Below are 25605 nucleotides of genomic sequence, written 5' to 3'. Positions count from 1 at the left end.
ATAATTTTGACTTAGATAACCGGACTATATACATGACAGTTTTAGAAAAGAAAACATTTTTCTGTAATGCAGACCATGGCATGAAGTTCATACAGCATTAGCCATGGGTCAAGATTTAGTTTGGCTCTAACCATGTATTTACTTTCAATATCCAAATGGACTAACCAACAGCACAGGCAATGTCTCTAAAATTCCTTTCAGAGTCTAGACGAAAATATGCCTCTTACATACCTGAACCCCAACCCTCTATTATAATTATTTTGAATAGTCTGCACCAGTGGTTTTTGTGAGGCAAGAGGAGGGAAAGCTGAATGGGTTCGGAGTAGGAAGCTGGATCCTGAACACTAATGGGAATCGCAGGAAAGGGCTTGGAGACGACGCATGTGTGTGCTGAAGGAGGCTGGTGGGAAGGCTGTCAGCTTTATGGTGACCAGGGGGTTTGAGCTAAGGATGGTTTAGTGATTGGATGTTTCAGCAGAAACTAATGTAACGATGACCATAAAATGTCCATCAATCCAGCCGAAATTACATATTTAATCTATAGAAAGGGTAATGACAACAATAAAAGGTCACATGCATGGCACACACTGCCATGACTTCACTGGAAGAGCTAAGAGTACTTCAAAAGTGCAGAGTGTCAAACTTCTTAACATTTATGGTTCAAAATACATTCTCTCAGCAGATCTTGAAGTGAGGTGGATTTTTGAGATCCTGTATCATTGTGATCAGCAACCAGACTCCTACTCACACAATGATTGGAATTTACTGATTACTGAAGTAAATAAATGTACTAAATGTAAGATATTGAAATCTTAATAGAAAAGTGTTTAAGAATTTTATTTCTATCCCACTCATCTTGAATCATCCCAATTAAATAATGAAAGTAATGAACTTCACTTCATTTAACATTATAATTATGGAGAAAAGGACAAATTGTCTCCCCACAGCTCCTGAGGCAGTTTCCTGAACTTTCCAGACTTATAGAAGAATGCACGTCCATTGTTTGGAAAGCAGTTATGACTATTATTTTCTAGACCTGTACATAGTCATTTTCAATTCAGTTTAAGACTTACTGCTAGGTTGATTAAAACGTTTAAACACTTTCTCAGGTACTCATACTTTAGCAAAGAAATGTATGTGCATTTTTAAGAGACCTGCTTAAGAAAGCAGCGGCCTGTCCTCAGCATGCCAAGAGGTGTGGATATGCACACAGCTCTGCCAGAAACAAGGAAGGCCAGAGAAAAAGAGAAGGGGACAGCAAAACAATGTCCCCTAACAGAGTTGGCCAGGCACACAATCCCCTTTATTATCTGGAATCTTTTTAATTTTTCATGCTTCTGTGCAGATTTAAGGTCTAGATTTAATTTCTCGCAGATTCTAATCCATTCTAACAAATTCACGGATGTTAGTGCTTTGGATTTCTGGATTTTCTGGCAATCCTTTAAGGTTGTCATATGTGCAGAATTCAAACGTAAGTATTCTTTATATACCCATCTTGACAGATTCTTCAACATAATACTTAAATAATAATATCATTTAGTAAAGTCTTAGGGATTCTCTTTACCTGGTAAATTGACATGTATTTGCACATGTGGCACAAAATATATACATCCCTCAAATCCCTAAAATGTTTAATGTCTTTTCACACTTGATGGCCATTTTCCATTTAAGCTTTCCATTGACACTCATGATCACTTAGATCTTTAAGTGCTGTTTTATAAAGTTTTATAAAAAACTTTATCAATTTAGTGACTGTGTTGTGCACATATTCCCAGATGCTCGAATCCACACTTGAGGAAAGGTGTACAGAGAGTACTGCACAGCCTCCCCAAAACTTTCAGAATGAGGCGAAATCTTAACTGATGGGCTGGACAGTTGCCTAACCCCTAACCTTTCCATCATGATAGAGTCTGGTATGGTCACTTTACTGACTGCACTGCATGCAGATTATTTTGGAAAATAAACCATTATGGTTACGTATTGCCATTTTTTTGTAATTTTGAAATACTAACTGCATTATCGTTCGATTCAATTCCCCAAAACATTGCAGCTTGTCTCCAAAATCTGTTTCAAATGGCTTAGAAAAAAAGAGCATCTGTTACAAATGATCTGTTATATAGACCTAGTCTACATGGGCTCTCACTTTCCGTAGCCGAGTTTGATTAGAATTTCTCCTTAACTTGCTACCTTGCATAATTGTTTGTCTCTTTGTTCCCATAATGGATGGTTTATACATTTTGACATGTTAATTGAGGAAGGTCTTGCATTTGAGAAAGATTCTCACAGCATGCATTTTTAGCATTTTTAGTTTTGTATCTATAGTTTAGATTCAAAGGAAGACTAAAAGCAAATGAAATGTAGCTTAAATCATGTAAACCTAGGTTTATATGAATAAATGTAATAACTGTATGATGCAAGGTTCCATCTCCATCAGGCTACTGTAATTCAATCTCAATTTTGCTGCAAATTAAAGTAGCATGTGGTGTTTACAGATCTTGTGCCCCTGTACATCCAACAATTTCTGCATGGCCCTGTTTCTGACCGAAATATACAAGACAGAGACTGAAGATTCTTTAAATAAACTTAAGTTTCTTGTCTCAAAGATGCAGTCACATGGACAGATGATAAAGATCTTTGAACCTTCCAAACCATTTCAGAAGCCAGGATGTTGCATCAAAATGAGAGATGGTGTGAAATGACAGTCAAAATGTGTTATGATAAACATAGTTGAGAAATGAAATGAAATATATTTTGTATTTAATTATTGCAATTTTATTATGAGCTTTTCTGGCATCATCTAACTGTATTTAAAGACATTTTAGTAAAGGTTAAATCGAGATATCTTCAAGTAAGAATATATAACAAGATATTTCATGTAATAATTCCATGTAACATCTAATAATGCCACTGAAAAAGATTAAATTATCAAGATGCATCTGTAATGTTTCTGATACTTATAACTTATAAATATGTTATTTCACTCTGTGACCAGAATAATTGAATCTAATTACAAATATATTCTGATCATTCAGCGATGGGGAGAATTTAGGATGGAATGGTGGCTAAAGGACAGAGGGAGGAACTGAGTGGGAAAAAAAATATCTTTAGAAAGGTCTTGTGAGGGGGCTTAAAGAAGCAGACAGCCTGTGTTGGTCATTAAAGGTCTGGGGAAGGATGGAGAAAACAGACCTGGGGTCTGAAGAGGTTGGCGGGTTTGTGGGAACACAGTGTACTTCGGTCTCTGTGCAATTCATTCCTCCCAATGTCCACTGCTACATGTGGCATCATAGCAGGGTCAAATGTATTGATTACATGTTGCATTGAACCTGGTCATTGCTGTAAAGGCATACGTTTCACATACATTTTAATCACAATGGTGTTCGTTTAATTAATTTCAATTCATTTTAGCCCAACAATTTTTATAAGTAAATTTATATAGTAAATTCTTAGGCATTTTATGTTTCATCGTATTAATACTGTATCATTATCAATTTGTACTGCACATGACCATTTGCACTGTGTCAATACTGTACAAATGGTCAAAATCAGCATTTGTGTGATATTCAGAAACTGTTGTTCTGCACGTCTGATGTCAATCATGTCAACCATCTAAATACGGTTGGATAGCCTGAGTGATTAGGACCCTTGCCGTTAATCGGCATTTGTTTCCACTGAGAATGACTGCACTTTTGTTTTCTGCACTTTTAAGTAAGAAGGAGAGACGGCATCCATACCTCAACCACTTTTCCATGCTCAACTGAACATGGCAATTTCCTTGGTAGCCCTTGCACATCAGGAGTGAATGAAGTAAAAACCCACGTAATTCTGCTGAGTTCAGGGAAAGCATTTTATTTGGGGAAATGAACAGTGATCAGGTATTGTTTGTGGAAGCAGGGTAATGTGAGGTAATGTTGTGGCTAGACTTTGGTCCGACTTACCGTCACCATATGAAAATGCTCCCATATTTTGTTTCACTGGGCCGGTTCCTATTCCTCAGATTCTTCCAGAGAACCCCCAAATCTTTGACCAAAATAATAACTGTAACTGAAATGGAAAGACAGTGGAGAATCCATTACTTTTTCACAGTATTGCTCTTGAGGGTCTAAAGGCTTATAAAACATGAACATCTTCTTTTCACTAACATAACAGGCCTCAAGTAATGCTGACAGATAATGAGTTAATGATGAAATGCTGCTGAGGGTTATGTTGGACCATCACAAGATTGATATCAGCATGCTGATCTAAAGATATGATTTGTGTGTAATACGCTGGATGTAGATTTCCTTGGTGGAAGTGCAGCTCTCTTTTCACTGCAAGTCACAGAGCACCATCTTCTTCATTGAATTTTTCATCAGTAGCGTCACGTCTGTTTCTATAATTTAAAAAGTTAAGCTTCAGAAAACACACATGAAACTGTTTATTCCATCCCAACAATGCTCCTGGAACACTGTCAAAGGTTTGAATGCCAGATGATTTGAAGCATTTAAGTGCCCTCACTGGTAATGAGGTAAGACATCAGTAATGAACGTTTATTTGCAAATTATTTCAGTACAGCATTCAGATTAAACAAGGTAATGGTAGTTACTACAGCATCCAGGTTTTAAACAAATCGGTGCTAGTGCAGTTATATGGATGTATGGAGAGGAAGCCGCTTAAGAACGTGCATTTGCATCTGACTGTAAGTCCTTTATGCCAGTCAAAAGTTTGGATGCAAATAACAAACAGAAAAAAGATGCATTGGATTCTTCAAAATGACCTTCATCTTAATCTCCTTAAATGCAACACAGCAGGTGTAACAAAATTTCATAAATACCAACATTTTCTAAATTAATTCACACCCGAATGACAGAAAGAAATGAACAGCTAGAAGGTTCAAATTTGATTAACTGAGATGTGGTGGCAGGAACACACTTGCCAATGAACCATAAGACCAAGTCAAAGGTTCAAACTTCACTTACTTCCGTTTTGTCCTTGAGTAAAATACTTAACCCTGAGTGTCTCCAGGGGGACTGTCCCTGTAATTACTGATTGTAAGTTAGTCTGGAAAACGGTGTCTGATAAACGGAAGAAATGTAAATGCGGTATAACTCAAACAGACTATACTTTCAGTTATATATTAAATGATAAAAATAGCAACTTTGACTTTTGTGAAATCGGCTGCATTGTCGTTTTGAGAATGCTTCCGGTGAAGAGGCTGCTGATGGCTGCTCACATCCTGCTGCAACACTTTTGCAAGGTTTGCATGTGTAAAATTAAGATTCTTTGACAAGATTAGCTCAAATTGAATCACGTACAACACTTGGGTCAACACATGGTCTTGACATGGCCTAATACAACTTAACATTTCTGAACATTATGAAAGCAAGACAAATGGGCAGCCCCTCTAAATGAATTAAACTAATCAGAGGACTGATGGAGGCCTTAATGAGTACGAGCTTTGGCAATCACAGGAAACAGAGGTGATTAATGCTCTCCTCCTACAGTATGGCCTCTGGAAATGACCTCAGCCATATTTGCTGTGTAGTAATGATCAGATGAGTAATCTTAGCCACTGTGCTTTGAGGTACAGTGTGGTACGGTGTGTATTTCAAATGCTTGATGTTCCCGAGGAAGACATCATAAGAGATTGAACCTTGGGGAGAGAGTAGGAATGTAGAATCCTAAAATGCAAAATGATACAAGTAAGATTCATCCCTCAACTTAGTGTTTTTCTTTACATAAATATACATAATAGGCATTCTTAATCTAAGTAGGGCCTAAAAAGGGAGGTTTTCAGCTTGCATTTGAAGAGCTTCAGTGACTCAGCTGTTCTAACATGTAGTGGAAGTTCATTCCGCCACTCTCCAAGAGAGAGAAGAGTCTAGATGAATGCTTTCCTAGTACCTTGAAAGATGTGGGTACCAGTCGGGCACTGCTGGAGGATCGGAGGGATTGAGGTGCAGAGCAAAGTGTGATGAGAGGTCTGAGGTAGGATGGTGCTGCTGACCCTTCCTTGGCTTTGTAGGCAAGCATCAGTATTTTAAATCTACATGCAGTGACAGAAGAATAGATTGGTTCAGGGAGATCTGAAGGTCCTGTTTTGGGGAGAAATCCGCTGGGATGTATAGCAGTTCAGATGATGAGCTGCCTCCAGGATGAGATGTCAGATGACAGGCAAGCAGAGATCTTGATGGATGCGTAGAAGAAGAATTGGGTGTATTATGAGTCTATTCCACTGGACCTGGGATATAGAGACCAGAGGGGTATCACATCTATAATAAATTAGCCAATATTACTTATCAGTGTCAAAAGAAGATCAAGCTCTCAGCATTTGCTGTGCCATAGTACTGTAATAAATACAACCTAACATTTCTGATTAATGCCGATCTGTCCCCAGAAGCTCTTCCAGACTTTTCAACTGACAGCCTAATGTTGTTTTGTGGACCACAAATCCCTGGTAAAAAAATGTCCCTGTCCTGTTCTGTCCATGCCGATGGGGCCTAAAAGCATTTCCCACAGTGAGGTCCACAGTGAAATGTACCAGCAGAAGTAACAGAGTGTAACATCTCATGCAGATATTGCTTGTGAGAATGATGACGTATCACTTTTGACACTGTGACCTACTGGCTACATTAAACTGAGAATGAAAATGAGAGATAACAAAGCACATTTTATATTATATGAATGATAATATCACAATAACAAAATGTTCTACATGAGAAAGTCAACATGAAGCAAATATACCTTTTGGACTGACATCTTGAACTGCCATGGTGGTCATGACCACCAATCAAATGGTGTACATGAGACAGGCTGCAGCTGACCCTGTGGAGCAGTAGACGGGAACCGGAGTAACACCCCTCAGTGGGACTATTTTCAAACCACTCTTTCGTATTTTATGGGGCTGCAGCACCAAACCGAGAACAATCCGGTTTTATGGTGGATCTCATTCCATACAATATCAGACATGTGAGGCTAGCGCTTCACATGTTAAATGCTTTTCTTGGCACCGCATCTGTGTTTTGAAACTGACAAGATCATCTTTACCAGAGAGTTTGTATTAACAAAAAATGTATATACTAGTCCCCATTCCGCAGCAGCGAGAGCTCAATCCATAACTCACATACACATGACAACATTTATTTACACAGATCCTTCTGAGCCTCGGGCACAATTTACAATTACAGTCCCAGCACTACGTTAACCTCGCATCAGGCGTGCCAGACACCGGCCTGGAAAACAAGCTCCATTGTGTCTGGATAGAATCACGAGCCATGAGAGGATGAGTCAAGAATGTTGCACAAGCAGCCCGGCTTCAGACGAAGGTCGCCGCAGCTTTTACCCTCGAACGTGAACTCCGCTTTACCGCGTTGTGCAGCAACCCCGCAGGAACCCCGTCTGAGGGACGGTCCCTGTGCTTCGACCCTGAAAACATCTTTGGGAGGTTGTCAGGAGGGCACTGCGTCTCATCACTCATGCGTGTAGGGGAAATGTCAGGCAATAAACGAGCGGGGGGAAGCAGAAGAAGGGAGTAAAAGAGTTTTATCTGAAAGATGAAAGGCTTGCAAAAAAAAACAAAGGGCGATTCATGCGAGGCGGAAAAACATGCGGGCGCATGACACGGAGTGTCCAGTTTTATTCAAATGCTACCTAATCAAATACATGTTGGAGATTCATCCAGTGTCCTTGTCTCTTGATTTTTTTAAAATCTTGTCAAGATTATGTGAATGATGTCAATGTTGTCAACTACCTACATAAATATAGAGAGGTCCATTATCAGCATTGTTATTTTTTTTGCTTGAAATATTCACTTTTAAATGTTTTCTATTCAGACTCCTTTCACACATTTTGAATGTTAGTACAGTAAGCACTCATAAATAGTACTCCGTAATAGTTCCCCCAGTCAGGGTTTTGTTGGAAATGACATATGGACCTTGCTATAAATAAAAAAAAAAAAAAAGTCTCCATTGATTTCATAGATTGGGTGTATGGTGTTCTGAAGGCATATTTTAGTTTTCTGAAGCCATATTTTAATAAGACCACCTGATCGGTGTTGGCCTGACGTTGAATAAAGTGTTTCAGGAAATGTTGACACTAATGATGGATGAGCCTGGGTCAAGCTGCCAGTCCCATATATTGTCCATGGGAGTTCTCATACTTTGTCATACAAAAAAGTGACTTTGCAGAGACCGAAGCACCCTCAGGGCAAAACAACAAGTAACAAGATCATGTCCGACCAAAAAAAAATGTTCACCATAAAATGTCCGTCTTGCTGTTTTTAAAAAATTCCCTTTGCAGTTACAAGCCCCACAAACAGCATGCATCCCATCCGTCATCGTGACATGCCATGAATGCTTTTGGCAAAATACAAAGCTGGGCAGCAGCCTATCATGATGTCATAAAGTTGTGGTGGTCCTGCATGCATAACTGAGATGTGAGGAAAAATCTGTGGTGAATGTCACATACGCTTGTCCAAGTTTAAATACCGAAATACTGAAAAAAAATACTGAAATAACAAAGTGTAAAAAAACAAAACATATATGTTAGAAACTAATGGTAATAATATGTAGCACTGGTAGTGGCCTAGTGGGTAACACACTCACCTATAAACCAGAAGACGCAGGTTCAAATCCCACTTACTACCATTGTGTCCCTGAGCAAGTGTGTGTGTGTGTGTGTGAGTGTGTAACTATTCAAAGGTTATATAATTATTCTCCAGAAGGTCCAGATGACATGCTGAAGCAGCCAGAAGGTCCAGATGTCTTGGTGGGCCTGTATGACTGGCTTCTTAGGACATGTTGACGTGTATTTGAATATGTCTCTATGGGTCAGTTTCTGGGATACGTCTTCTGGTCTGCGGAGTTCAGTTGATAGCAGCAACTTGGCTCCCGTGTCTGGAGTCTGATCCGTGCTTCTGGTAACAAGAGGATGTGTTCCTCTTTGTAGAACTGACCAGATCCGAAGTCCTCAGTGAACTTCAGATGTTCTATAGGCAGTTAAAGAACTGAAATACATCATCAAGATTGTCCTCAGACTTCTAATACCACACGCACTAGATGACAAACGGCGACAATGAGGAAATGTGAGTGAGGAGAAATATTTAATCACCCAAATTACTGAAACTGTTTTTTTTTTTTTTACTTGAAAGAGTGTCAAATGAAATAAAGGCAGTGTGATGACGAAGAATAATGAAGAATGTTCTAAATTATGCTAATAACACGTGGCAAAAGACTCCATGGGCACCAGTCCTGCCAAACACCAGACCTGGTTTATTTCAGACGGAGAAGGCGTCATTTTCTTAATCCTAGACGGATTATTAAGGGTTTTACTTGCCAAATGGTAAAACCCCGGCCGCCTCCAGAAGCCAGAATAATTTCCACATTTCTTGGATAGATTTCTGGTCCACGATCGCGTCGCCGACCCGGGGCGGGCGGAGGTGGCACCGCGGCACGCCGCCATGGCTTCGGCCGGGGAGGAGGACGGAGCCCGGCGCGCCGTGTGGAGGCTGGTGGGCCCGGCCTCCGAGCTCTCGCAGAAGCGCTGCCGCCTGCTCTACTCCTCCTTCGGCCGCGACTCGGACGTCTGCCTCTTCCACGCCGGCGGCGAGTTTTTCGCGCTGGACGCGCGATGCGCCCACTCGGGTGAGAACCATTCGGCACGTGGTTTACATGTTATATATATATATCTATGTATATGTATGTGTGTGTGTGTGGAGATATATTATATATATATATACGTATACAGGCCCTTGCATTAGAGTAATTCGGGGGCGAATTTCCAGGATCTGGTGTCGAACGTCGCCACTGGAACCAGAATGCTGCACGACGCACGTCCGGTTCGCGGGGACTCCCCGTTTCACGCGCGCGTCTCGACCTTCCCCGACAGGGGGCGCTGCGCCCAACGCGGCCGAACTTGCGGAACATTGTCTGGGTTTCTGCCACTGATGCATCTCCACACAGGTGGACCGCTTTGTGAAGGAGACATCGAGGACGCCGATGGGGCTCTGCAGGTCTTCTGTCCCTGGCACGATTATGACTTCAACCTGAGAACAGGACATTCAAGTACGGGCTTACAGGTCGGTATGAATGACACACTGGGACCATCTATATAATGCTGTAAATATAATTCTATAATTCTTCTGATTTACCGAGCCTCGTGTCAAATTGGAATTTGTGTAGTAGCCCAGCGGGTGCCACTGAGGTGCCACATTGCCCCCGGGTGCCCCTTACTAAGGGGTGATGGGTTAAAGACCCACCTTATGGTGCAGTTTATCACAATGACAATCACTTCACTCACCTGGAAAGCAGAAGACCACAAAGTCACAGGTTGAAAGCCCGCCGTGTACCAGAGCAAGACACGCTGAGATGATCCAGGAGGACTCTCACTCGGATAAGGGCGTCTGATAAATGTCGTATATGTAAATGAACCACATTCATCAGCCTTTCAGTCACACATTAATACTGCATCATACTACTCTTCATCTTCTGAATCTTCTTCATGAAGGAAGTGCTTCATTATCCTCTTTAATACACTTGGAGGTTAATGAAGGTCATTTTGCTTTTGCCCCTACTGATAATTATCTATCTCTATATCATATGCTGCATGGTGTTTTTCTTTTACTTATAATAGTCAGTTTCAGTCTTTTTATTAAGACTTCATGTCCATTGCATGATTCAAACACTAAAGAAATTTAATGTCTGGTGAATGAACTTTGTTGTCATGAACACCACAGTCTTCACTCGAATGTCTGGTTTATAAAAACAGTAAAGAAAACAAGGCAAGGCATGCATCTCAGCCAGACAGCTTTCCATCCTTCGTAATGGGCATTGCTCAACACTGAGTCAACATGCCACGCTCTTCCAGCTGGCTCAAAACAGTGTCTTATGTCTCCTCGGTTTGTCTGTTTTAGCAACAAGTGCATGGAGTGAAGTTGGAAGATGGCAGCGTCTACGTGAAACATGTTAGTGTTCTCTCGCTGCAGCCCTTCTCCTCGGCCCAAAACGGATGAATTACACCCGCAAGCTTGGGGGCTGCCTGTAAGCGGAGTATTGCCAGCGATTAACTACAGGCCGGAGGACACCAGTGACAAGCCCGAGTTGTTCAAGTACAGACATGTTGCCGTCTGGTCATCACTAGTTTAACTTTATGCAAGGAATGTCTGTCGTGTATCTTTTTTTTCTGTGAATGTTGTATTGTTCGCCAGCTTTATACAGTGACAGTTTATTGCTTTTTGGACATACCATTTATTAAGGGCACTGCGTCTGCATGGATAATTACTCTTCAAACTGAGTCAAAACTGATTCAAACTGAAAGAATATATATATATATATATATTCATTTTTTAACCTATATAAAAAATTTCCAGCAGTAGCAGTCGTTTGCTGGTTAACAAATGAACGCATCATTTGTACATTTATAGTTATAGTTTTATAGCCCAAATGCTCTTTCATCATCCATAAAAAGACCAATTGGAAATGAGTACGAAGAAGTAAAATTGTTTAACTGAGGGTTAGTTTGTGAATGAACTGCATCCTGCAGATAAAACGTTGGCCACCCAGTCCTGGCAAACTGAAAGTTCATGTCATCATTTCGAACTTTATTGCATCCATTTAACCATAATTTGACATTATCAGAAAGTCAACATCATTGTGATTTTGGTCATTTTTGTAAGTGCACTGTTTCATAATTTTCTGTTAATTGATCTATTTAAGTGAGCAATTTAACAAAAAACATATTTCTTGTAAATTAAATACAGAACCTTCTCATCTCCCATCAATAGAGATATTAATACAGTGTTGTTTTGTATGATTAAAAGATGGAGGTAATACACTTTTCAGAAAAGGGTTTATTTACAATTTCTTCAAACATAAGACAAAATCAGCTCAATGTTCAATTTATACATATAACTATCAAAATATTGAAGAAATGATCAATGTCATGCACTACATGTTACATAATGAGTTACACTGAATTCACAGAAATCGATTTATGGTTTACTTTTTAAGGCCCCAAGACGTCTTCCAGAGAACAGTGGCAGCTATACAACGTTCGTTTTATTGCCCGACAATGGTGGAATGGTCCAAGACTTGTTTTGCCAGAGGATATTCCTGAATAAGTTATAGTCTCCCTGAGACCAGTCAGGCAGCTGAAGAGTAGACAAATGCTTCTGCTGAGAGTAATGGCACAGATACGGTCAAAAACAAATGGGGGCCAAGTCGGATTCTGCATTTTGTAAGTCTGATAGCATAATATTACCTCACTATTCCAAGAGGCAGGTAACACACTGGAGCGTCTCCTTTCTCCTTATTCGAAAACAATCATTTCCATTTACAAAGTGTAATTAACAAGACGTGACCTGGCCAGTTTGCCCAAATACAGTACAATTTTTTCTAGATTTAATTTATAAACATTGAAAAATGAAGAGTGTCCCACACTGCTTTCTGGCACTAGTAACCAACATTAGTAACATATTCTGTACATTGAGGGATGTTGCATCCAGCAGGTGCTGAATTGGCTTGAAATTTTTGGAAATTTGAAGGCCAAGGCAACAGCTGTCATATTCCCTAAAAACCATTCCTGAACATTTCCCACTGGGGGAAACCCCCTCAGTACGTCCATTCTGTAAATGTCTGACCCTTGTCTCTCAGATACCGATGTCCATCCTACACATCAGCCTCAAAAAACAGATTATTTTCTGTTTGATTCCAGAGTATAAATATGTTATAATGTTATACATTTATCCCCTCAGGGGTTTTAATGTTATAGCTAATGCAGTTCAGAAAATATGCCTTTATTGATTTATAGATATTCCAGGGATACATGGACACATTCATAGACATTTTAAATGAAACATTTTAATTAGAAAGTTGTTTGTAAGGATTTTTTTTATCTTTAAATCTTTAAATTATATTCTAATTAATTTTATTTGTCTGCTCAAGTTTTGTCCCAAGGGGACCATATGTCCTCCTCAGTGTCCGGATTAGTTTAACATTGTGAACTTCTCCACGGTCCAATGAGGCATGAAACAATCCACTATAAAGGTAAACAGTTTTGCCCCATTATCTCTAATTAACTTGATCCTAATTGCTGGCCGCAATGTGTTTTCCTTCACTGAAAATCCACCTAAATTGTTGGGTACAAAGCTCTGGAGAGCTTATTAAAGTAAAGGGCAGTGGAAAGAGGACATTCTCATAACTATAACTTCTCTGCTATGTATCATCAAATGGCATGAATTAATAGGAAACAACAAAAAAAAGAAAAAGATTTTTTTTTGGCAATTTGTCAGTATGGCTTAACATTTGAATATTCCTTTACCAATGAGACTGAGACTGAAAGTAAAGAACATGCAACTGCAAATAGCATAGGATAAGATAAGTGTGCAGCAGCTGTGTTTTACATAAATTATGATTTCTACTAACATAAGAATATTGATACATTTCAAATATATTCTATTTTTAACAGGTTCTCAAGTCACAATTGGAAAACATGTATTGCACTTCACAAGACACAGAAATACATTATACATAAAAAAAAAAAAAAAATACAGTTTAGCCAGAGAATCAGACTGGCTAATTCTCTCTGATGGATTTCACACTTTTATAGGCTTGTTGTAAATCCCTGACAACAACAATTGAAAGCTGTCGTAGTGAACAAGCAATATTATATTATGCATTGTGGGTAGAATGAAAAGTCATTCATGAATGTTTTCTCATTTTCTTATTCTGTTTTGCAAGGCTTCCATTGGCTGAGGCTCTAGTGAAAGCTGAGGTTACATCAGACTGAGATTGTGGACTATGTCTATGATGGAGCCATGTTCTTTTTACTTAAAATGTGCTAGTGCTCTTTAAAAAATCATTTTGGGTCCGCTATTATGGAGCAATTGCAAATAAATAAATAAATACCAACTGTTACAATCCAATTTGATGACAAAACTACCATGATATGACAATGTTTGTAAGATGAATTTTATGTGGCCTTTATTTCCAGTAAATTAATCTGAACCAGGACTTTAGAAAAGATCCAACGTGACCAATCTTACAGAGTGGGATTTCCATATTTGCTATTTGTAACCGTCCTCATCATCCCATAAACCTAAAAAATGTGTAAAGACAAATTAAAATATGATATATGCAGACATAATAAAATACAGAATTATATTTCCTTAGTCTATGTTTCAATTCAATGCATCCTTCTGAGCCTGCAAATTTGTCAGCAGTTCTGTCACAGCAGGATGGTAAGGCTATCCCAATTCAAGCCAATTTTTCTTAAATTTGTCTGCACAAGCAATTTTTTTGGCCCAACCTGAAATGCCAAGATTGAATCCATTCCAGTGATGCAAAAAGTTAATTACTGTCTCTTTAGATAATGCTCTCTGCCAGTGACGTTTGCTAAACACAGTCCATGAAGGCCTAGGCCTCTTGGAGTGCATCCTCTAAAAGATCCAACTAATTATGTGGGACATATCTAACATAAATCCTGACTACAGAAAAGTCACAAAAAAGTCATTCTAAAGAAATGTCTCTGAGTGTTTCTGCTGTTTCTTCCACTATAATTATCTGTATGGCTGTATCTACTCTCAGTGTTCAGAGTACTATGCAACTTGTTTAATAATGACCGTGCAGAATTTATACATGTTCTAAATTTCAGTTGCAGTTCATGCCATGTTTACATGCTACAATTACTATAATTGCACCATCATTGCTGGATGCTGGTCTTTTTTCATTCACAGGTTTTATGAGTCTAACAGCTAAAAAATGTACTCACCCAGCAGCATATCTACAGCCTGGACCGAGTTCGACGCACAGGTCGCCTCCTGCTGCTGACTCTCCGGGGCCGAGCCCTTTCCTGTTGCCCTGAGGGATAAGGCACCACCTGGCTGGATCCCCTCCTGACCTGCAGCCCCTGTGATTCTCTCATGTCGCGGGCCATTTGTGTCAAGGTTTGACCTGGGTTTGTCTGCAGCCTCTGGAAAAGACTCTCACGACTTACAGTCCTCTTGGGACAGCTGAAGGTCAAGGCAACTCCAGCGTCTGACTTCATCTCTCTAGAGAAGCCATCAGAAGTCCCATCAAAGCAACGACCGATTGCAATTTCCTTTGCGACCCTTGGATTTTGGTCCGTTACTGTGTAGATGCCATAGTTATGGCCCAGAGGATCTACAGGTGCTAACATGTTAAAGGCATGGGAGTCATTGTTTTGGAGAGTAGGTGGGTGTTTGATGAGATATTCTTGCAGAAGACTGTTGATGCCAGTGCGGCGACAGTTGCCTTGGGGTAACACATTTATGAGTGATCTGTCCACAATGCTTTGGTCAAAAAGCATTCCACTGCATTTGAACTCCAGACAGGCAGACGAAGTGTTGGGATTGTGCACGTCACGAGTACTGCGGATGTCTCTGATACCATAGAGTTGGTCTTTTGTCTGTGGGTGTGTGCCACCAAAATTTCTGGACCTCACCATGACCTCATTAGCACCATTGATTTTTACTTTGATGTAGCAAGCCCTGAATTCCTGAGGGTTTGGCCACCAGGAAAGGTAGTCACCTGTCCAAGTGGTCAGGTCACTCTCCTGAAATGGCACAACATTGTACTCATATGTGTCCTTTTCCACACGAAAAAAACGGAAGTGATTGGCATCAACTGGTGCATTTTCACAAGCTATCAAGCTCTGAAATGGATAAATTGGTCCATTCGACTCATCTACATTGTTGGGGTTTGGTTTTGCTAAGTTTATTCTGAATGCAGTTTTTTTGAGTGCAGGATCTTCATGATCTGATCGTTGGTAGTCTATCTTATCTAAGTATGGCTGGGACACACCAATGATGTTTGGATTCATTTTGGGTGTCGATGGTGCTGCCTCTAGCTCCTCTCCACCCATAATAGCTGTGACATATGCTGTGTAAGCATCTGGCCTTTGAGCATCACAGAAGGCTGGCAAACAAGCCCCATTGGGTCCTGTTATCACACTGTCAAACCGACCCCAGGCCCTTGGGTTAGAGGTGTAGCCTGGTTTGGGCTCCAGATTGATCAGACTGATGACAACACCTTCCAACTGTTCGCTTGGCAAAAACTTGTCACTCATATATGCCCGCACCTTGACGTAGCAACGCCGGTTTTCAGGCACGTCTAGGTTAAAAAGTCTGCGCTCCCTTATCTCCATGTTTCCTATCAAGAACGTACGTTCTTCTCTTTTCTTTCTCCCATTTCCACCAGCAGCTGCTTGGGTGTAATGAAAAAGAGTCTCTTCTTCCCAGATCCCAGTGTCTGGATTAAGGGACCAAAGCTTCATTTTTGGGATATGCTCTGGCATTTTGACATGCTCTGTGTCTAGCAGCACTTGTACAGGCCCTGCTCCGAGAACCTCCTGATTTGCCTCATCTCTGAAGTCCACTGAAAACATCCCATATGTTCGCAACGGTTGAATGTCCCCTCCATCACTGACAAAGTTGAGGTCTCCGGGCGTTGCAGCTGCAGTGGTAATGTTCCTTGGGTCTAGAAATGTGACACTGGCCTTCACTGTCCCCTCGTATACCTCCCCACTGGATTTGTGGAAGGAGTTTGGAGGTATTACCAGTTGGCCTATGGGGTCCTCACCTTCCATTTCTCCCAAATAGATGGTATTAGTTTCCCTTGCATCGATATCAATTGCCTCTTGTTTTCGCATGACCTTCACATTGTGGTAGACACAGCCACCTTTTTTGTCAAAGATGAACACTTTAACAGTGTCAATAAACTTTTGTTTGGGATCTACAAAGTTCACAACCAACCTTTCTGTATCTGGGGACACATGAAGGGTGAAACCGCCTTGGAACCCAGTTGTTCCCACTCGTTCTTTTCCCATAAAGATGTGGCCAAAACGCAGCGGTTCATCATTATCTACAGCAACCACTCTGCCGCGAACTAAAATCTTTGGCTCCACACACTTCTGGCAGCCACACTCAGTCACAGCCTTGATAGGTAGGGAGTAACTGCCACAATTTATCATTCTGGTCTCCATGCTTTTAACTCCACAGCAGAATCCGCTTCCATCCCTGCAACGCATGTCAAATTCCAGGGGGCCGGCACACTTGTTATGAGGACATCGCCCAGCATCATAGAACTTGGAATTTGTTCCAGGCTGGAAACAATCCATTGGAAGTTTGACTAGGTGACTCTCGGGAAAGCTGGTACATGCTGGTGTTCCCTTAGCTGTGGAACAGAAAGGGACTGCTGTCATCATATTTGTGCATTTTTCCATTAATTTCTGACGTTACACCCAATACCCTGTTCACACAAGATGAGAAATCCCATGATATGTTGTCACTAATTCCGATGAGAGGTTATTAACCAAAGGTTACACAGATCGAAATGAATGGAAGTGAATCCTGGCAAAATGTTAAAAGCATATGATATCATTATAGACTTTACAGTTCAGTATTGCTGTAAAACTTTACCATCCCGCAAATTATGGATTACTGCACACAGATGGGAAGACCTACTTAGCACACTTTCAAATTTAAGAAAAAGACTGTATACGTATCATAATGAATCTCTGGTCTGAATGAGATTGGCGAACACATGAACCTCCGTGATTTTCTTGTTAAAATAGGCCCATCGTTTCCCGGTGATAACTGTTTTATTCACTTAAACAAATGTCTGGTGTTGCAATGATTCAAAGACGAACTGATCCCTCTGTGGAAACACGGGCCTGATTGCTTTACCACACATCTAAGCAGACTCTTTTTGTCAATCTATATTCTGAATAACAAGCATCTTGGGAAATTTCACAATGTGGTGTTATGCAGGATGGATGTGGAATGCATACTTCACCGAAAAAAAAAGAAAAGAATTTATTCACAAGCTAAGATTTCAGCTTCAGTAAAGTGCACTGAAGTAGATACTGGAACATTTTTTTTGTATTTAGTGGTAACTAAATGAATGGTTCAAACCAGTGTAAACATAATAAAGTGTCCTTTGTTCTCAGACCTGTCTTTTTTCCCTATGAACACAACAGATCCTCTGTTTTTGCCTCATTCAAGCAACCATGGCAGTCTTTGCAAGCATTTTGAAATGTGTGTTTTGGCACCCACCTATAACTGTAAGGGAAGCTAGAGCAGACTTGATGCTGCCAGTTTGACTGATGGCTCTGCAGTAATATTGTCCAGATTGCTCTGGCTTCAAGTCTCGCAGGACCAGGTCCTCTTCATACTTGTACACCTTCCAGTCTAGCAGAGATCCGTTGTGATACCTGGAAGACAAGAGCGCATGCGTGTCACTGCATTTTCCTCCGAGTGAAAGGGCCATGTGTTGTAATGGTAAATCCATCATCACCGAGTTTACCACTGATATTTCTCAGGTTTGGGACTTCCCGTGGCCTTGCAGCAGAGGATAGCACGTTGTCCTTCATATCTCACTTTGTCCTCTGGGTGCTTAACAATGTATGGCTTCTCTGCAGTACAGCAAGAAAAGAAGTTCCCAGCTTCTCAGTTTCATGAAACCCAGCCTGACTGATGGCAGTTTAAGCATTTTGGTTAAGTACTTATGAAATATTTTTGGTAAGGGAGTCTAGTTAAAATACAGCTGTTCTGTGTGTATATATATAGTTTCAATTTATGCATGTATTACAGTTCCAGCAGCTACTTACTTTTCTCTCGTGGCCAATTTGGTTGTGTTATTCATGGTTATTGCTGCCTGAATATTAAAGGCTGAGTGTGCTAAGTGAGAGTTTGGAATTTTGAGGGCTCACCTGATGACTGTAAGACAGCCCGTACCCAGGATTTGTGTGTGCCGTTGCTAACGCTGGAGGTGGTGACGGAGGCAAATTTCTCTTTAGTGATGATGAGTGTGGCTGTGGAGGTGGAACAGATCCCAGGGATTCTGAAGAGCCCTTTGTTGTTAGTGTGGGCTTGGGTGACCTTTGGCTGGTTGGCTAAAGACACTCTGGCTCCAGCCACCGGCACACCAGTCAAGCTGAGAACCTCTCCATGTAGAACATGGCCTTCACATACACAGCGACTGCAGTCTTGGCTGGGGTGTCCATCACTGCATACACGCTGACATGGCACTATACAGATATGCACACACACAAACATGAACAAATTCAGAATTTTCTGCATTACAGTGAATGATAAACCATCTTTTCTTGTTGTTATTTTACAGACCTGGACATGGTTTTTTGCCACATTTCTGAACCTCAGCAGGTCGTCCAACACATTGCATCGTTTCGGATGATCTGACGCATGTCCTCCTCCTGACCCTGCGACCTCCTCCACATGTCACTGAACAGGCTCCCCAAACACTCCAGGGACTCCATTTGGCTGCTCCATCACAGAAAGCATGCAGAGAAGGGAGTGAGTTTAGAAGTATGAGATGTAGTGCTTTTTACCTTGGATGCAGCATGTGTAAAACTTATAAAGCCGGGCTTTGGTAATGATGAAAGCCTTTTGAGTGCTTTACTCAAGGCTAAAGATGTGGGGGAAATACCTGTTGAAAAGAAAATTCTTTATGTATTAAAGAGTGATTTTGAGGCTCAAACAACCTCCCTCCCACGATTGAGAACTTGAACCAGACCTGGCTGTGCACCTATTACTCTGTGATTCACTGTTCTCACATCTTCCAGGAGAGTAAAAGCATCCATTGATTGACTGTACCTTGGCAAGGAGGTGTGGCACACTCTCTTCTCTCAATGTGGTGGCCCTGGCACGCTGGGCTGAACAGCAGTGGCACCGGGTCTTTGCTCACACATTTTCGCTGTCGCACTTGAATTCCAACATCGCTGCACACCGTGGCTGAGCAAGTACCCCAAGCTGACCAGTCTGACCAATAGGCCTGAACTAAGAACACATGTTTGAATTTGTGTGAATTTTCAGACTCACTCATGTCTTCGCAAACTCTCAACAACTGCACTGTGCCATGTCTAACACTACAGCATGACCATGATGGATTGTCTTATGATGAATGGTACCTGGAGGACACTGGAAGCGCACATGGTAGTTGGAGCAGCTACGTCCATATGGCTGTTCCTTATTGATGCACCAGAAGCCCTTGTCCAGGCTGGAATGCACCACCTCCCCAGTGTCTGCAGCTGCAACCCAGTCAGTGGTGCGGGCCTCAATGGCTACAGGCCGGGTACACACTCTCTCTCTGTAGTAGAAACGAATAGCCTCTAGGCGCTCATAGTCCCCGTTGCCTCCAGGATGGTCTATGTTGAACCAGGACGTCCACTCTGTCACGCCTGTGTTACACAAGAGTGGGAAGTGGGTCAGGCAGGAGGTAAAGTTTACTAAGTTTAAGAGCGGGCATCTGCTACTGCCGTTTCCATAAACGGTTCGGTCACCCATGGGAGGAAGTGGACAAAATACTTCTCAAGATGTTCTTAACAAGCACTTAATCATTTTTCTTATCAGGGTCGCATGTTTCAATAAACGCCCCCATATGTGAAAAGAACCTTTGATGCAAAACACTGTGCATCTTTTAGAAAATGACTGCTTCAAATACAATGCACCCCTGGGGCACATGATCTACATGACGTGATATACCAAGGGAAACACTTTGGCTGACACTATGGCTTCACTCTGACACAGTTTGCAGGTTGATTTTATGCTGAATAGAAGTTGTATAATTGTATGCTTTCTCCAGATCGACAGATTGAGAAAAGAGAAAATCCTGCTCCAATGAAAAAATTACAGCACCAAAAAAAGTCATTTCATGGTGGTATAGTCTGGAGACTGACCTGTGGTCTTTGGGTCAGTTAGGCTGTTATAGGTCAGTTTCCTGCTCCTGTCTGCCTGACTCCACTTCTCAAGTCCCACTGTGCTCCTTAAAGCACCTGCATGAATGAAACAAAGAAATCATATAAAGTTCAAAAGGAGCATGTTCTTTGAGGACGTTCCGTTAATTGGAAACGAAAGATTTATGGCTGCAGATGGATTAATGGTAGTCAGGCAGACTGACAAAATAGTCAGTCAGCGTTATGCATGATGAGGTTGCATGAGTGTCTGTGAATGTAAGCTGTCAGTGAGGGGAAGTCTGCGGAGGACACCCAATCCCCAGCTGATGCCCCTCGGGTGTCTACTCTTTCAGGGCTTTCTGTCAGGGTACCACCAGGATGCAAATTGAGAGACCTGGCCTACTGTAACCGCCCCCACGTCCAGAGGTGTCAGCCGACTGGAAGGTCTCCCAGTGGATTCCTGGACATTTCATCCCCAGTAACTGGGCACGTCCAGCACACGAGTCTGCATCGCTGACCGGTCTCATCAGCCGGCGCGGCACATGTGGAAAAGCTGTTCCGACTCCATTGAAACCGCAGGCGCTGCACACTGCGCTGGAAACGCTTGAAAGAAGGAGTGATGGAGCCGAGGGAGAGGAACGAGCTGAGGTGATTGGCCGTGCTCTCTAAATGAGCCATGTGCAAGACCACGAGTCTCCAGAGCTTGAGGGGAACCTGCTTAAGGATGCCGCCTCCAGTCCTCAAAGGTGGCTCTCCTGCTGCGAACAACATGGGCCACCGATACTTGTCCAAACCTGATAAAACATCTCAAGTCAAAGGAAGGTTCAGTGACTCATTCAAAGCTCCTGGTGTAACCGAATTTTTAATGTTTGATTTTTCGCCAAAAGGGTTCCTTGCCTACTAATAAAAATAGTAATACTCTGGAAATTTGAATGTTGCCAGGACTGTGCAAATTTTCCAGCCCAACTGCTTTCCCCCCGAAAAAGAAAAACCTCGAACACAATTGCCTGAAAAAAGGTCCCAAAAAATGTGTTGGTCGTCGCTGACCGTACCCTGAAAGTAGCTTCACTCAATATAAATTATTTACATGACAGTAAAAGTCCATGTACTGTTGGTAATTTATATGCAGCACAGATAAAAAAAAAAAGTTATTAAGTGCTAGCAAAGCCCAGAAATACTGATCTGCATACTCTATTTCTACACTCCTCGAGTCCTTTATCTATCTACCCACTGTAGTGTTATAAAAGTACACACATTTTGCATGAAAAGCACAACCGCACATGCGGTTCCGTCAGAGGGCACAAGTATGGTCACCTCGGTAAAGGCCATCAAGACTTTTTCTGTAACAGCTGATGTTCTGTGTGAAAACAGACTGGGCAAAGTATATTGAAACTGTGTTATAGCTATGCATGTGTACCATAACACAGACTGGTTTAGCTAAATCGTGAGATTTTTGGAAAGTAAACTGGAGGCAGTTCAGCCTTGTTTCTGATTCATTTACTTTACCATCTCCTCTGTTTAAGGCCTTCTTTTGGCTGATTTTTTCCCCTCTGACTTAAACCGACAACAGTGCTGAATGGAAAAAGAGATGAAGCCAGCAGTTGTCAGCTTCAAAGAAATTCTTCTCTACAATCTACCAAAGGCATTACACAATTTCCTTTAACGTCTGGTAAATTTCTCGGGATTCAAGAACTTGATTCAAAATGTAATGTTAAAAATGTGTCTGGTGTAATTGAGACTGGATGTGACGATGTGTGTCACCTACAGGGGAAGCTACTACAACATTGCATGGCCTTTCTTACACTGCACACACGTTGCGTGTGGGGATGCCTGACAGTGATGAGGACAGATTTTTGTTATGAGGAACAAGACTAAATATACTTGACTACTGTCTCCGCAGGCACGGTAACAGGACACTGCAGGTCAAAATACCCCATGCAATGGAAACAATAAATTAGCGCATGTGCATGAGTCCTAAAACAGCCTGTCTGCATCCTCGGTTTCTTCGTGATGTGATGGCTGCTTTTCTTTTTAAAGCTGAAAAGCCGAACATTGACCGCCAGGCATTCCTCAAAACCTCCCTTACTGCTTTATGCATGCGACTTCTTTTTGGCATCATTCTGCAGCCACTTTTGGCTTTTTTGGTTTGGTATGTTGGCTGCATCAACGTTCAAAATTTGTCGGCACTCAGTGAGGTAAACGAAGACAAACTGTCCATTCACGGTACCTTTAAAAAAACAGTCGTTTTTGTTTTAGTAGCACATTTTGTGAAGCAGACCGTGCACACGCTGCAGTAGTCAGCTGCTAATAAAAAACGGCATCGCGGTCAGAATGGGCTCGGTCAGATTAAACCGATATCACTGCCAGATTTTATTTGGCCAAGACGCAGCCTTTCAGCAGACCTGGAAGTCGTTTTTTTTCTCAATGCTCCAGACACGTACAAGAAGACGTTGTGCAAACATTTCTGTGTTACGTAACTCCTCGAATAAATGGTGGTCCATTGAGGGTTACAGTGTCGATGCAGTCTGTGGCTTTCTTGCCGACTTGAATGCAATCTACAGCGCAGTCAGCCTCGCTCTGCATGTCTGAATTATGCCGGGCTCTGAGAAACAAGCCAATATTTGTTCTGCTTTAGAGGTTTTTCATTTAAACAGGAGTTGTGATGTACTAGTCATCTGGAAACCACGTTCCACATCCCATTATGGATTAATGAAGGCAAATGACTGCCCAGACCTGTCTATGTGTGTGTGTGTGTGTGTGTGTGTGTGTGAGTGTGAGTGTGTGTGTGTATGCCATCAGATCACAGACATGTGGAAGCTGTTTTGAGCGCTTGGCGTCTCCCTGGGCTGAGGTGTGCTTTTATAGACATCTCTCAGATGCTTAGTCCTCTCTGATTGTGTCCAAGGCCAGATTAGCCACTGACTGAAAATTCCCCAACATTGTGCAGGGTCAAGCGCATCTGTGCCCCATTACCCTTAATGGAAATTCTCTGCTGACACTGAATAATGATGTAAATTACCCACTGTTTTGTTTTGTTTTTTGTGTTTCTGGCTAATTGTACCATTTAACCTTTATGGTCTTCAAAATGACATTATGTTGATCTTTTCTAATAACCTAAATGCTGTTTGTATTATTCTACACCATGTGAGGTGAACTTACTGTCGGGAATGTCTTTTTCAGATTGAGGTAAGCATCTGGACGGTTAGGAATGACAAAAGGGCAGATTCAAGATTGGCAGTATTTTGTCTGCTGGACTGAAATGGCTTCTTCATCTGTTTTGGACAAAAGTGGCATTGGCATGCTGGGATACAGCTCATTACCAGATGACTGAATGGCATCTGGCTATTTAAAACCCTTATTCAAAACCTTGACTTAACTAGAGCTGTGTCAGGCACTATTTTCCATTTCGCGTCAATGTGCAGCTGTCTCTGGGAAACATGTAAGAGTAATAAATTCTGCAAGAGAGAGAGTGAGGAGGACAGACAGAGGAGGAAGTGAAGAATGGAGATCGTAAGGACAAGTGTGAAAGGTGGAAGATGTGGCCGAAATCTGAGAAAGTGTGGCTCTTGCATTTTTTTTTCATTACTGACATTCCTGCTGAGTGAGTCCTTGGAGTCAAGTGGGGACAGAAGGGTTCTTTGTGGAGGAACCGGTTTCCATTGAAAAATGTATACACGTTAAATTTTTTCTTCAGTCCAGTTTGAGTGGCATTTGCATCTTAAGTACTGAAAATTCCAAAAATTCTGACTTAGAATTAGTATTTATGTATGAGGATACAACAACTGTACACATCATTTTCTGATACCTTGCTCAAAATAAAGAAACTGACATCTTAAAACAATATGAATTAATATGTTTAGAAATAGGAAGGAAAATACATCAAATTATCAAAAAATTCTAATAAGAATATGAATAGTCATGAGACGTGCCTGCTTGTACCTCTTTATACATAAAATGTGGTTAATGGTGTTTTTTTCCTTCATCTTTTGCCTTAATTTTTTTTATCAAATTACTATGAATCCTAAATGAACCAAAAATACAATCACAAATAAATAAAAATGAATAAAAGATCATAAAATCCAAAATATTTATTGCTGCTATAAAACTGTACAGTTGGACTGATTCTATCCAAATATGAATTTAATCTAGTTTAAAGTGTATATTGCATTTGGGGTGTAAATATCTTACCTTGTGCCAGGCTGACAGCAAAAAGCATAGGCATCAGTAAGGTCACCATATTTAAATCCCACATGGTGCCACTTAGACTAGGGCTGAAGCTTCCTCTTCTCACTCTCGCTGTCGTTTGTAAGTGACAACGGCGTATATATACACATATATTAAAGTATATACTATTCAATTCAGATGGAAGCGTCTAAGACTTGTGCTATGTTTTGACTATTGAGAGTTTCACTGAGTTGAGTTTTAAAAGATTGGACCTCTGGAGAATGGTCTAATCCAGCCCCCTTCTGCTTGCCATTGGTCAGCGCAGACTAAAAGCTGTATCCCCACTAAATTCACAACCCCCAAAACAGTTACCAGGATGTGGGTCACCTTCCTAAAAATAAGACAATACAACTCTTGGTTTATAACTCTAAAATTTAATTCGATTACAGTAACATTTATGACAACTAGGTTGATGGAGATAAAATGTTGCTTGGTTTCGATATTATTCAGCATTATTGTCTGATTTTGCATTACTTATAAGCATTAATCTGTGCAATGTGGTCAACAGTGTTCAGACTCTGATCTTCCCGGGAGACTGCCTGACTGAAATTGGCCATTTGAATGGAATGTGTGACAGCAGGACAATAGCGGACGGCTCTGCTTTTCAGCTTCCTTACTGCTGATTACAGGATCCCACAATGAAGGATCACACAAGATGTTTTTATTTCATTCCATTTTTTTTTTTTAAATCCACAC

General features: G+C 41.2%; 2 protein-coding genes across 3 annotated transcripts; one reads left to right on the top strand and one right to left on the bottom strand.

The window, feature by feature from the left end:
- The first annotated feature begins 9201 nt into the window (after positions 1-9201).
- Positions 9202-11755, top strand: LOC114802417 (Rieske domain-containing protein). Its single transcript, XM_029001302.1, has 3 exons — positions 9202-9620; positions 9939-10054; positions 10889-11755. Exons 1-3 carry the CDS (start codon positions 9437-9439, stop codon positions 10985-10987), a joined length of 399 nt encoding a protein of 132 aa, XP_028857135.1. The 5' UTR covers positions 9202-9436; the 3' UTR covers positions 10988-11755.
- Positions 11756-11809: 54 nt separating this feature from the next.
- Positions 11810-25080, bottom strand: cilp2 (cartilage intermediate layer protein 2). Of its 2 annotated transcripts, XM_029001300.1 has the most exons (10): positions 24874-25080; positions 20689-20784; positions 19921-20190; positions 19607-19789; positions 19118-19273; positions 18703-19020; positions 18297-18405; positions 18047-18204; positions 14743-17165; positions 11810-14070 (listed from the first exon to the last, which is right to left on the bottom strand). In XM_029001300.1, exons 1-9 carry the CDS (start codon positions 24935-24937, stop codon positions 14755-14757), a joined length of 3765 nt encoding a protein of 1254 aa, XP_028857133.1. In that variant the 5' UTR covers positions 24938-25080; the 3' UTR covers positions 11810-14070; positions 14743-14754. The 2 variants fall into 2 exon arrangements, with proteins under 2 accessions (XP_028857133.1, XP_028857134.1); XM_029001301.1 differs by lacking the exon at positions 20689-20784.
- Between the last annotated feature and the right edge of the window lie 525 nt (positions 25081-25605).

The sequence above is a fragment of the Denticeps clupeoides genome, chromosome 13 (genome assembly GCF_900700375.1).
Source record: "Denticeps clupeoides chromosome 13, fDenClu1.1, whole genome shotgun sequence".
In the NCBI taxonomy this organism is placed as follows: Eukaryota; Metazoa; Chordata; class Actinopteri; order Clupeiformes; family Denticipitidae; genus Denticeps; species Denticeps clupeoides.
This window is presented reverse-complemented; position numbering and strand designations above follow the sequence as displayed.